Source organism: Lynx rufus, unplaced genomic scaffold, assembly GCF_022079265.1.
Source record: "Lynx rufus isolate CCGP_SWC_20201006 ecotype Redwood Valley unplaced genomic scaffold, mLynRuf1.p SCAF_37, whole genome shotgun sequence".
Taxonomy (NCBI): domain Eukaryota; kingdom Metazoa; phylum Chordata; class Mammalia; order Carnivora; family Felidae; genus Lynx; species Lynx rufus.
Window position 1 is genome coordinate 2,079,442 of NW_025814853.1, and position 13,169 is coordinate 2,092,610.

At 60.5% G+C, this 13,169-nt stretch overlaps 1 protein-coding gene across 1 annotated transcript; it reads left to right on the plus strand.

Annotated features, from left to right (window-relative positions):
• Positions 1-5,820: 5,820 nt before the first annotated feature.
• On the plus strand, positions 5,821-9,125 carry PVALEF (parvalbumin like EF-hand containing). Its single transcript, XM_047094062.1, has 4 exons — positions 5,821-7,189; positions 7,421-7,556; positions 7,863-7,978; positions 8,961-9,125. Exons 1-4 carry the CDS (start codon positions 7,084-7,086, stop codon positions 9,005-9,007), a joined length of 405 nt encoding a protein of 134 aa, XP_046950018.1. The 5' UTR covers positions 5,821-7,083; the 3' UTR covers positions 9,008-9,125.
• The last annotated feature ends 4,044 nt before the right edge of the window (positions 9,126-13,169 follow it).

Here is a 13,169-nt window from a genome sequence, read left to right on the forward strand (position 1 = left end):
TGCACCAGGACAGAGGCTGTGGGCGCCCCCCGCCCCCCATGTGAGGGGCCCACGCTGCTCCCAGCCACAGAGATAGGACGCAGCCGGTGGGCCAGGCGCCCAGTGAAGTGACCGCTGAAGGGGTGCGTGGCCTCTTTTGGGGTGACTGAAGTGTCCTGTGATGCTCGTACACCTGCAAAACCCAGAATTGTGCGTTCTAAACAGTGACCTCTGTGGTGTGTGAATTATTTCTCAGTAAAGCTGTCGCACTTAGTAATCAGGTAACTGATATTTTGAAATTTTTTTTACACTTACTTATTTTTTTGAGAGACAGAGCACAAGTGGCGGGAGGGGCAGAGAGAGAGAAGGAGGTACAGAATCCGAAGCAGGCTCCAGGCTCTGAGCCGTCAGCACAGGGCCCGACGCGGGGCTTGAACTCACAAGCCGTGATATCATGACCCGAGCTAAAGTTGGACGCTCAACCGACTGAGCCACCCGGGCGCCCCGTGGGTAACTGATATTTTAATGCAATACCTTAAAGGGTCAAAATCAATGAGGAAATCCGCAATGAGCAACATACCCGATCTTGATTCACAGGAGCAGGAACAGAGCCGTCGGGGGCCTGAGACAAAGGGATGTCTGCCTGTCAGCCTGGCACCCCTCCAGTCCACACCCCAGATGAGCCCCTGATCTGGCCAGCCTGGGGGGTAGCAGCCTCCTTTGTGCCCCTTGGGAACACGCAGGCCCCCTTTTAGGCCCCTAATAAAGGGAGGGGGCCTGCTCTCCATTCTAGCTGGGTCCGCACCTGAGGCTTGGGGAGAGTGTCACAGTGGGGGACAGGCCTGGGGTGGGAGAGAGAGCAGGAGGGGGAGAGCATGAGAGGGTCAAGGGGAGGGGGCTTGTTAAGTGTCCTGGGGCTGCCCTGACAAATGACCACGAGCCGGGGGGCTCAAAACAGCAGAAGTGTGCTCTCGTACAACTCCGGTGCGAGGAGGGAAACTGACGGTCGGAAGGCACATCCCCTGAAGGTCTAGGGGAAGCGTCTCTGTCCTCTTCCAGCTCCTGGTGGCCCCAGGGGTCCCTCGACCCGTGGCCATGTCACTCCAATCTCTGCCTCCATCATCCTGTGGCCTTCTCCCCTCCTCTGGGTGTCTCTTGTTCTCATAAGGAACCCGTCAGTGGCTTTAGGGCCCATCCCAATCTAGAATGATGCCATCGTAACTGGGCACATTGGCAAAGACTGTTTCCAAACAAGATCCCATTGACGGGTACCAGGATTCGGGTGTGGACACACCTCTTGGGAGGCCCCCTCATCCCACTACAGAGGTGGAGACGGGGCAGGGCCAAGGGCACAGGGACAGCATCTGTAGAGTCTCTCCTGTAATAATGAGACACATTGGCATTTCTGCACATGAGGTTGCCCGTGTGGGGACGGGCACCACAGTGGGCATTGCAGGGCCCCAGGGACACCCTGCCTGCAGGGGTTTCGCCCCCAGGAGACTCACGGCACCCACAGCCCCAGACCCGCTCCCCTGGCCCACCCCTTCCTGCTGCACCAGGAACGTGGCCACAGCCTGGGGGTGGGAGGAGGGGGACAGGTGCCTGTCCCTGCCTGTGTGTGTGGTGGGCAGGGGCAGCTGCAAAGGGAAAGGCCTGTCTCCCTCCCCCTGAACTTGCCCCAGACCCAGAAGAACTCTCCTACACGGGCCTGCCTCCCACTGTTGTGCTTGGCAGGGGGATGACAGAAGGGGTTCTGGCATTTGCCAAAGAGGCAGGACGCAGTCACCGAGAGTGCCAGAGTTCCAAGCCAGCCTGGCCCCCACAGCACCCCCAGGGGGACAGGCCCTGACCTGGGAGGAGTCTGAGGCTTGCACCAGCCTTGTCCTTATGTAAAAACGGCTTCCTGGGAAAGAAGGGCTAATTCCCCTCATATTTGCGGGCCTTGGGGCAGGGCTGGGCTGCTGAGGGCTCTGCAGGGGGCAGGAGAGGGGGTGCGGAGACCAGGCCCGCCCCTCTCCCCCAGCAGGGGTTCCAGGCAGGAGAGGGCAGTGCCTGCTGTGCCCGTGCACGGGGACAACACTGTGCCCAGAGCTGTGAGGTGGCCCCCATGACCCATCCAGGCCAGCTCAGCCCGGAGAGCGGGCCCAGGGCCGCAGGTGAGGGGGTGCGGCCTGACTCTGGACAGAAATGAAAGCAGAGGGGCCTTCCAGAAGCCAGCTATCTGTCCGCTCAGGGCAGGTGCTGGTTCCAGGGGCCCGCCCGTCCGCTCTCCATCCCGGGAACTCACCCCAGGCTTCCCACCCCTTACCTGCAACCTAGGCAGAAGTGGACACAGACCGGGCCTTCTGGAATATGCAGGGGCAGACGGAGCGGGACTCAGCACTGGGCCAGTCACACTGCGAGACCCTTCACTGGTGCTTATTTTTTAGGTTTTCTCTTTGATTTATGCTTCATTAAAAGCATTGTTTCGGGGCGCCTGGGTGGCTCAGTCGGTTGAGCATCCGACTCTTGATTTCGGCTTAGCTTGTGATCTCACGGTCTCACTCCCTCAAAATAAATCAATCAATCTTTTTGTAAAAAAGCATTGTTTCCCATTCTACATTAAAAAAAACTTTTTTTATGTTTATTTTTCACAGAGACAAAGAGACAGAGCGTGAGCGGGGGAGGGGCAGAGAGAGAGGGAGACACAGAATCCCAAGCAGGCTCCAGGCCCCGAGCTGTCAGCACAGAGCCCGACGCGGGACTCGAACTCACAGACCGCGAGATCATGACCTGAGCCGAAGTCCGACACTTATCCAACTGAGCCACCCAGGCGCTCCAAATACTTCCTTTTTCTTATCAAGGTAAAATTGGTGTAACATAAAACAAACCATTTTAACATGAACGATTCAGTGGCATCTAGCCCATTCATAATGTTGTGCAACCAGTTCTAGAACGTTCTCCCCACTCCAAAATAAAAGCCTGTTCTATTTTAATTCCTCACTTCCCACCCCTCCATCCCTCAGCAACCCCCAGCCTGCTGTCTGTCTCTACGGATTTGCCAATTCTGGATATTCTAGACAAATGGAATCACACGCTCCGTGGGCCTCTGTGACTGGCTCCTGTCCCTCATGAGTGTGAGGGTTCGTCCAGCGTTTCATTCCTTTTGTGCCGAACACTGTACATTGAGGGAGTGTCAGCACTGCCTGCTGGGGACGAGACCTCGGGGTCCGCGTGCACGTGCAGGCGTGCATTCCACACGGGCACGGAGCAGACGGGCGTGCCGGGAATGTTTAGGGCAAGAACGTGGAACCGTCCACGGTTTGTCCCAATCATCCTGCTCTTGTGACCATAGCCAAGGAGGAGACACTCCCTTGGACAGAGACATGCATTGAAATAGCATCTCTGTGACAAAAATGCTGGGATCTGTCCAGGGTCCAGCAGCCGTGGCCAGGGAGAGAAGTTTCTGGAACATCCTTAGCTTGCAGGCCTCACATGAAGTTGTTACACAAAGTAACATGTGTGAGCGACTCACACAGAGACGACGGATCTCAGAGCTGTGTCCGCGCTGTGCACGATCACCAGGGAAACCCACGCAGAGGAAAGCTGGATTTGGGGCTGGGAAGGGGCTGTTCCGCACGGGCGTTACTGGGGCCCGGCTCTGCTGGTGAAGCACACGGGCCCAGAAAGCCAACGGACATAAGGTGTCTCCAGGCAGACCACAGCCGGGAAGGGTTCCCGGGGTGCAGCTGTCTCTGGTCTCCCTGCTCTCAACCTGGTGACTGTCCTGCGAGGAGGACCCTGCCCAGAGAGAGAGGCCAGCCCTGCCCGGGGTCCCACAGCCCTGGTGGGAGGCCGCGTGGCCTGACAGAGACCACTTCCCTGACCCCACCTCACCTTTATGGCCAGCCCTGACATGGCTCCCTGGCCCCCTACAGTGACCCATGCACACAGGACAGCCGCCCGGCCTGGATGCTCACCGGAGGAGGTCCCATCATTGTCCAGTGGCTTCTGGTGGCTTCTCGGACATGCTGGCCAGCCTGCACGCCCTGGGTGACCCTGGCAGGCCCAACCAGCCATCTCCTGGACCCCTCCACTCCCCTCAGCCCTATGAGGCCAGCAGGCAGGGTGGGACCTAATACAACAGACACTTGCTGTCCACTCTCCCCGCCCCCACCGCGGCTTGGGGAGACCAGGCGCTGCCGACAAGTCAGTCTGCCCAGCCCAGTATGGACGTGCCAGGTGCCAGCGAGCCCCTGGGGGAGGCCAGCGCCAGGCTGGAGTGCCCGGGAGGGGCAGGGAGGGGGGACAGGTGCAACCCAAGCCGTAAACAGGCCCAGGGGTTGCAGGTATAAAAGCAGACTCTCAGCACCCCCAGCCTGACCTGCCACCCAGAACCCTCAAAGGAAGCCAGGCGGAGGTGAGCCCTGCCCGGGGAGGGGGGCATGGGCTCTGGGCCCAGCCAGAGCGTCTGGCAGAAGCTGGGGGCCTCATCTTCATCCGTAGGACAGGGGGAGGCCCAGGGGGCTGAGGAGACTGCAGGGAGGTCCGGGGGGAGGGAGGAAAAGGAGGAGGAAGGGGAGGGGCAGCCCCAAGGGAGCCCCAGTCTAAAGGCAGCTGCGTGTGCCTGGGTGGGCACGTGTGCACACTCGCGCTGGTGTGGCCTCCAAGAAAGTGCTATCATTGGGGAGCAGTGTGGGGAGGCTGAGACCCACTCACTCACCTCAGGGCCCCAGGTGCTGAGTGGGGGGTCAGGGAGCCTGGGGGTGGGGAGGGTCCAAGGCCAACAGACCCGCTGACTCTGGCAGGCACGCTAAGCCAGCTCTGGATCCCCTGGGACCCAGTCCCCATCCAGTGGGGCCCCTACTTCCATCACCCCCACCCCCAGCCCTCCCTGGGACCCAGTCCCTGTCTGAGGCGACCCCCTGCCTCAATTACCCTCCCCCTCCCCCCAGCCCATGCAGCATTTTTTCTCATGTCACCATCTGAACTTGGTGACTCACTGGCAAGTGCCAGAAGCAGAACAGCCCCCAGGGGGGCTCCGCGGGGGGGGGTCCCCAGGGATCCGGGGTGGGGGGGAGGTCCCTGCCAGCCTTGAGAGGATGTTCAGGACATAGCAATGCTGGGGACATGCGGGGGTCTTAGCCAGGCTTTAAAGCTCCAGTCCTGCTTTGGCGGGGGAAGTCAGTGAGGTGGGAGGGAGGGAGGGTCCTGTCGGAGGACAAGGACGAAGCGGGTGCCTTTCCAGGCACTGGGAGCAGCCCGGGAGGCTGGGCAGGGGGCCCACGGCACCAAAGGGCTGGCTCTGTGTGGTGCCCCACAGCTCCCACCCCCCGGCTCTAGCGGGACCTATCAGCCTCCTTCCGGGGGTGAGTGAGACTCCATCCCAGGCCTTGGGTCAGGGCTATAAATACACCACCAGCAGCCTGAGGCCCCAGGCCCTGTCCCCCCTCTGGCTCTGATCTCAGGCTCCCCTGCCTTCCTGTGGGGGGTACCCTCAGAGCAGTGGGGTGGAGCGGGTGAACGGACACAGCCCAGGGCGCCCACCAGGCTCCGGAGATGGGACGCCACCCCGGGCTCAGCCAGACCTGGCCTGGAATTTGGCCGAGGCCGTCCTCTGTAAAGCGGGTGACCCTGGCTCCGGCGGGGCCCCAAGTGGCAGGCAGGGCATCCCCTCCCTCCAGAATGGAGTTCTGAGACTCCAGGGCGGCAGAGGGGGAATCGGAGTCTCAGCCCAGGATGTGGGGTGGTGGGGCCTGTCTTGTGCGACTCTGTGGCCCAGGCCTGCCCCTGACCGCAGCTGACCACCGCCGCCCCCCCCACCCCCGGGCCAGCCGCAGAAGTTGGCTGTTAGGGTTGACGCTTGGGGGCTCAGCTCCAGGCCCGCTCCAGGGCCCAAAGCCCTTTCCCCGGCGTCTCCCTTCCCTCCTGGTTCCTCGCACGACCGTGAGAAGGGGCAGGGCGGGCAGGGGTCGCCCCGTTTCACAGATGAGGAGCCCGAGGCCCGGATCAGCTGTGAGGCATGCCCAGGATCGGGAAGGAGGATGTGGCTAGGGGGCTGTGTCCAGCACTGCCTGCCCCCCGGGGCTGCCAGGGTCGAGGTGCAACCTTTGACCTGTGGCTTGTCTATTGGGGAAGAAGGTAGAGGCTCCTCCAGTCACTGCCCAGCCCCACTCAGGACACACGGGCCACTGGCTGCCCTTCCTGGCCATGGGAGTATGTTCCAGAAAGTTCTGTCACCCCATGAACTTTCAAGAGGGCCAAGGAGCCTCTGAAATAGCTGTTTTGCCACAAGCTCCAGAACCCAACCCCCCCCCAGGGACGGCAACCCGAGAGCCCGGCGGGTCACAAGGCACCGCCCTGACCGAAGGACAGCCTGGTCCCCACCTGCTGGCCCCTCGGCCTGTGACCAGACCCCCACCCGCCTGGCTGGAGTCCTGGCCTGCCTCGGTGGCTCCTGCTTGACACCGGCTCTCTGCGAACGGAGGACAGTGACATGCGTTCCGCCAGGGGCCGTGGTCCTCCCTGCTCAGGGAGGCTCAATCCACAGCCAGCCCGAGACCGGCCTGCGCTCGGCACACCTCCTGCGGGTGGTCAGGTGCCGGCCAGAAAGACCAATACCTGCCCGTCTGGGGTCTGGGGAGCGAGGCCGGGGCTGTGGGCCTGAGTCCTGAGTCCTGATGGAAAGAGGTGGGGCTTTAGGTCACCACGAAGGCTTCCTAGAGGAGGCGGCTTTGAGATGGGCCCGGAAGGAGCGAGGGAAGTTCCCTGATGGCGCTGAGGGGTCGGATGGCAGCCACCCCACCTTCCGAGCGGAGTGAAGGACCTTGTGATCGTTACTTACCGGACGCAGGCCTCAGCCTCTTCCGTGAAACGGGTGCGGCACCTCAAGGGGGCCAGCTGGCGTGAGGCAGGTCTCAGGCACACCTTCCCCCAGGGCCCCGGACCCGGGAGTCTCTGTGGTCAAGGGCAGCCGGGGGCCTGGTCCAGGCCCCTGGGGACCCTGCTCGGGAGGCGGGAGCCGGCACCAGGCAGGGGAGGTGTCTGCTCTGGTCTGAGCAGAGCGCCCCGCACCCAACCCGTGTGCACCCACCGAGCCGGTTCCCTGTCCAGCGCAGGGCCAGGATGGACGAGGACTTCTCCTCTCAGATGAAGAAGATGGCCTTGGCCATGGGCACGTCCCTGTCAGACAAGGACATAGAGCTGCTGCCCACGGACATGAGGCATCACGGTATAGCACACCCCTCGTCCCCGGCACCGCGTCCCGACCCCGGGCCTGGCCCAGCCACGGCCGAGGAAGCAGTGGACACAGGAGTCCCTCTGGGAGCTCCCCCTTCCCCGGGGCTGGGCAGCCTCGCGCACACAGGGGTGGGGGGAGGGGAAGTGCAGGACACGGCAGTCCCCACCCCCAGGGCAGACGCCTCCCTCTGGGCTCCCCGTGACCTGCGCCTGGCTGTCCCAGGCTCCTTCAACTACCTCAGGTTCTTAGAGTACATGCAGAAGTTCCAGGCCTCGGGGCAGCTGGAGAGCGCCATCCGCCAGGCCTTCCAGACTCTGGACAAGGACAAGAGTGGCTTCATCGAGTGGAACGAGATCAAGTAATGGCCAGTGGCTGGGGAGAGGGTTACCGAGCCTCGGGCCCCGGGCCCAGTCCACGGCCACCGCATCCACCCCGGCACAAGGCACAAGACCCGGCTCCCCCCCGTTGGGCCCCGGCTGGCCTCGTGGGAGGTGGGGCGGCCGGAAACAGCCCAGGTCCACAGCACTGGGGCCAGGCCCAGAGACGACTCTCCAGCCGGGCCTCAGTTTCCCCACCTGTAAAGTGGGGAGTGAGCACCTTGCAAACCATCGGGCACCGGCCAGACACCCCCTCGGCTCTGACCCGAGCCCACCCCTGGCTCCAGGTACATCCTGTCCATCGCCCCCAGCAGCACGCCCACCGCCCCGCTGACGGACGAGGAGGCGGAGGCCATGATCCAGGTGGCAGACACGGACGGGGACGGCAGGATCGACTTCGAAGGTGGGTCGGCACAGACAGAGGGGGCAGAGGTGTCTCTCGGGACCTTCCTGGCCGGCCGCTCCCGGACCCCACGTCGCGAGGCACCCAGCTCGGGGCAACGCTGAGTAGGGCCGCCCACCGCCAGGCACCAAGCGTACAGCCTCCTCCTTAGGGGGCACCGTCACCCACCACAGACGGGAAGCTGAGCGTCAGGGAGGCTGAGCGGGTGGGGCGCTCCCTGGACGGAGGGGAGCCGGTGGGGGAGAGGCGGGCTGAGGCGGCTGTGGGCAAGGTCAGCCAGGGCGCAGCGGCGGTCCGTGGTGCAGGGGACGGAGCGCGGTGGTCTGAGATGGGCAGGGAGGCTCGAAGACAGGGACCGGGGCCTCGGGCTCTCCACGGCTACCCTGGGGTCCGGTCATCTTGCAGCCCCGCCCACCCCCCCACCCCCAAGTTGCTGGCCCCGGGGCCCGAGGGCAGAGGGCAGCAAGGTGACCCTGAGAAGAGTCGAGCAAGGCTCAGAGCCTCAGACAGACGGACCTCCAGACCCCACTGCCAGCCGTGAGCCCGTCCTCACCTCTCTGGGCTTGCAAACCCTGACTTACGGGGTAGCCCCTAGAATTAACAGAGGGGCAGCCTGGCCAAACGGTTCGCTTCGGACTCGGTGCCCCAGCCTCCCTGCCTGAGAAAGGCAGGACGATCTCAGGAACTCTAAGGGGAATTCCTGAGGGTCTCCACAAAGGGGACCGAGGGTCCCCAGTCCATCCTAAACCCCCAAAGGGGGCTGGCTCACCTCCACCAAGCAGGCCCTGGGCGGGGACACAAGGCACACAGCAACTGTGGGGGTCAATCCTGCTCCCCAGGGCTCAGGAGGGCTGGATGCAGGGTCCCCTCCCTTGTGAGACCCTCCTCCCCCCAAAAGGGGGCGTGTCTTCCCGTTGGGTCTGCAGGACTTGAGGGGCACAAGGCAAGGGATTGTTCACCAGAAATCTGTCTCCTATTCTAGAATTTTCTGACTTGATCAAAAAGGAGAAAGTTCCAAAGAAGAAGTAATACCACACCCAGCCCTGGGCCAGAGGAAGCTACACCACGGGGCATTGCGAGGTGTTTGTGTGCCCGATCAAGGAGGCCGTGGGGGTGGACACGGCATGTGCCAGGGAAATGGAAGAAAAATGCCATTAAATGAACAATGCAGCCCGAGTGTTTCTTGGGGGGCAGTGAGTGAGCTGGGAGAGGATCATGGGTCTAGGGGAGAGCTGGTGGGGGGGTGGGACAGGCGTATGAGGTGTAGGGGGGAAGACGGGAGGCTGGGCTGGTGGGTGCATCCAGCCCCTGCCCCTTCTGCCTCCTCCTTGTCCCCACAACCCTGGGGACACCTGCAGAGGGGTTCCACGGCCAGCTTTCGCTGGGCCCAGACCGCTGCCGGACCCCCTTCCCCAGCCCCAGCTGCACTCTGCTAGGCTGCCCTGGGTTCACGCAGCAGCCACGTGAACACAGAGTGGGGACACCTGAGACCCCAGGGTCCCAAGGGGGCCCTGGCCTGTGTCCTGCGTTGTCTCCTGGCTCTCTCCTTCCTCTTCTCGATGACCCTTCTCCCCAGCCTCTTCCTGCAGAAGAGAAGCCCCTCCCCCTTGGGGCCTTGCCACTCTGCCCCCCCCACCCATGCTTGTCCTCTGGGAAGGGAGGGTGCCCCTGTCCTGCGGTTTAAGTACCACCTGGTGGCCAGGGCTCCCATATCCCACCTCTTCCCGTGCCCTGACTCCTGTGTCCATTTTGACTTCCCAACGCCCCGTTTCACGGGAAAAGGGCATCTCAAGCTTAGAGCCCGGGGCTGAGCCCCGATTCGCCTTTCCCAAAGACTCGCCACCTGCACCTTCCTGTTTGTGCTGCCTCATTCCTGGGGCTGCTCAGTCCAGGAGCTTGGAGATGTGCACACAGAGGGTAACGGCTGCCCTCCCCCTCCATCCTGGGGCCGGTCCCGGGGAGAGCACTGGGCCCCCTTCCCAGCCTCCCCTGGCCACGTGTGGAGGGTGAACACAGGGGCATGTGTGGCTTATGGTGAGGTTTACAGGAAGTGGGTTCTCTCTTCCAGTCTCCATGGGACTCCCCACCCTCCAGGAAGGAGGGGCCAAAGGTGGCTGGACCACCCTGGAAGTGAAGGCGCCCCTCCGGAGCACCCTCACTGGGCTGTGGCAGGAGCGAGGGCCTGACTCGCATATCATCTCGCACTCCTCCCCTTACCCACCCTTGTGGGGGTCCCACTGGCTCTGCCCTCAGAAAGCCCAGACAATTACCACAGCCCCCAAATAAGATTCCCACCTGCCACCTGACAATCGGTTCTCAGCACAGCAGTGGGGAGAGCCTTTAAAAATACAAGTCAGGGGCAGGGGCGCCTGGGTGGCGCAGTCGGTTGAGCGTCCGACTTCAGCCAGGTCGCGATCTCGCGGTCCGGGAGTTCGAGCCCCGCGTCAGGCTCTGGGCTGATGGCTCAGAGCCTGGAGCCTGTTTCTGATTCTGTGTCTCCCTCTCTCTCTGCCTCTCCCCCCGTTCATGCTCTGTCTCTCTCTGTCTCAAAAATAAATAAACGTTAAAAAAAAATTAAAAAAAAAAATACAAGTCAGGGGCGCCTGGATGGCTCAGTCGGTTAATCGGCCGACTTCGGCTCAGGTCATGATCTCGCGGTCCATGAGTTCGAGCCCCGCGTCGGGCTCTGTGCTGACAGCTCAGAGCCTGGAGCCTGTTTCAGATTCTGTGTCTCCCTCTCTCTGCCCCTCCCCCATTCATGCTCTGTCTCTCTCTGTCTCAAAAATAAATAAACATCAAAAAAAAAATTTTTTTTTTAATAAAAAAAAAATACAAGTCAGATCTGGGGCTCCCAGCTGGCTCAGTCGATAGAGCAGGAGACTCTTGATCTCGGGGTTGTGAGTTCAAGCCCTGCATTGGGCATAGAGCTTACTTAAAAAAAAAAAAAAAAGGAAGTCAGATTCATTGCCCCACTCAGAACCCTCTAGAAGCTCCCCTGTCAAGCTCCCATGCCAAGTCCTTGGAATGCCCACGTGTCTGGCTCCCCACGCTCTCTCTGACTTCAGACCCCAGCCCCCACTTCAGCCACACTGGCCTCCTCACTGCTCCCTCTGCACAGCCGCTCTTGGGCCTGGCATGCTCTTCCCTAGATTTAGATCTGTGTGACTAACTCTGTTGCCTCCTTCGGTGTTTCCTCAAATGTCACATCCCAAAGAAGCCAATCCTTACTCCCCTGTTGTACATCACACATGCCCTCCCCATGCCTTCCTCGTCTCCTTGCCCTGTTATCTTTCCCTGTATCACTCACCATCCCCTAATACACCACAACATTCACTTACTATGCTCATTGTGAGGGAAAAAAAAAGCACCAAGGACGTGGGGTCTGAGATCCCAGGGGAGGACGGCTTTGAGCTTCATGTTGGCACAGGTTCCCTGCCAGGCATCTGCCAGTTAGTAACGGTGGCCAAGAGGCTGGGCAGCTGAGGAGGGCATCTGGTGGCCTCCTGAGTGTTTGGTATCTTCCAGGGAGGAGGAGGGGTTTTGCTTAGGGCCCTAAGGGGCCGGAAGTGAGGAGTGAGGACAGGAGAACCAAGCCAGTCCTCACAGAGACTGGAGACCAGCCTCAGCTAGCCCAGTCCCTCCCCTTAGTCCCCCTCAGAGCAGAAGAAATCCCTCTGGATCAGGGGCAAAATGCAGCTCTGTACAGGCCAGCCCTGGCCATGCCCGTTAATTTGCATATTATTTATGGCTGGTTTCAAGCTGTTTTTAACTGGAAGGGCATGGAAAGCCTGGAAGTATGAAGAATCGCAGAGAGACACCACGCAGACAGTATGGTGAGAAAGCTGGTACAGTCACCACTGTCCAATGACAGAGACCGTAGGCAAGAGCGCTGCTAGACAAAGAGGCCATTTCATAAAAGTGAAGGGTCAGTCTGCTAGGAGAACACACAGCTCTAAATGTGTATGCGCCCACTAACACAGCCTTGGAATTCCTAAAGCAAAAATGAGCCAACTAAGATGATAAAGAGGTGATGCATGACCACAGGGGCAGATTTTACCGTTCCTCTTGGGGACTGATAGAGTGAGGAGCAAAGAAAGCAGTAAGGATATGGAAGACTAGAAACACAAAGAGTGAACTCAACCCAAACGATAAAGATCAACTCTGCATCCAACAACTGCATTCTCTACGTCAACCGATAGAGCGTTTACCAAAATTGACCAAATGCTGGCCATAAAGCAAGTCTCAATGGAGTCAGAGAATTGAAATAACACAGAACACGTTTTCTGACCATGGGTAAGTCAAGTGAGAAAGCAAACCCAAAATGAAAAGCAATGTGGCGCTAAACAACCCACAATTCACAGAAAAAATATTTTGAACCTAAGAATAATGAAACTACAATAAACCCAAGTCTCGCGTTGCTTGGAGGAAAATAGAGTGTTTGCTGCGTGGGCTCGGAAGGGAAAGGCTGACCATCGGCGATCTAAGAACACTTCTTGAGAAGTCAGAGAAAGAAAAGAAGATCAAATTTAAAGGAGAGGGAGGGAAGTAGAGGAATTCTGAAAGGCCAAGGCCCCTGCCCCCAGTGCACACCCCATAGGGCAGGCTGTTGGTTTGTTTTGCTCATGGTTCTGCCTGGCACTGATCCAACAGGAACTTCGAGGATTCGTTTGTGCTGTCACTTGTCTCCAAAAAGGCACACGGTCAGAGGGCCACAAGTGCCGTGGGCCTTGGGACAGGGTCTGGGTGGGGTGGGGCCAGAGATCTCCCCCTCCAAGCTGCCCCTATAACCCACAGCCAGCTGGGGAAGGGACTGTGTCAGAAACTCAGGGTGTCCCCGCCATCCTGCCCACAGGGGGCTTCGAGGAGCTCCTGCCGGGTGGCGCCCGGTCCTGCCTGGGCTGGGAAGTCAGGCTGCCCCAGGTTGGTGCAGCACCTCTGCCCGTCTGCACAGGTTTCCTGCCTACCCCCGTCTCTGGCCCCCACCCTGTCTGTCTTCCCACCTGCTGAACACCTTACTTGCAAAAATACATAGCTTAGTAATTTACAGCGGCTTCCCCCTGGCAACTCCTAATGACAGCTTCAGACAAAAATACCTTTTACAGGAGACAGGGGGGAGGTCTGAACCATTCTTCCCCCGTGTGGCCCCCACCCCGCCCCTGGGAGCCGGCCCGAGGGCAGCGAGTGGCCGGCT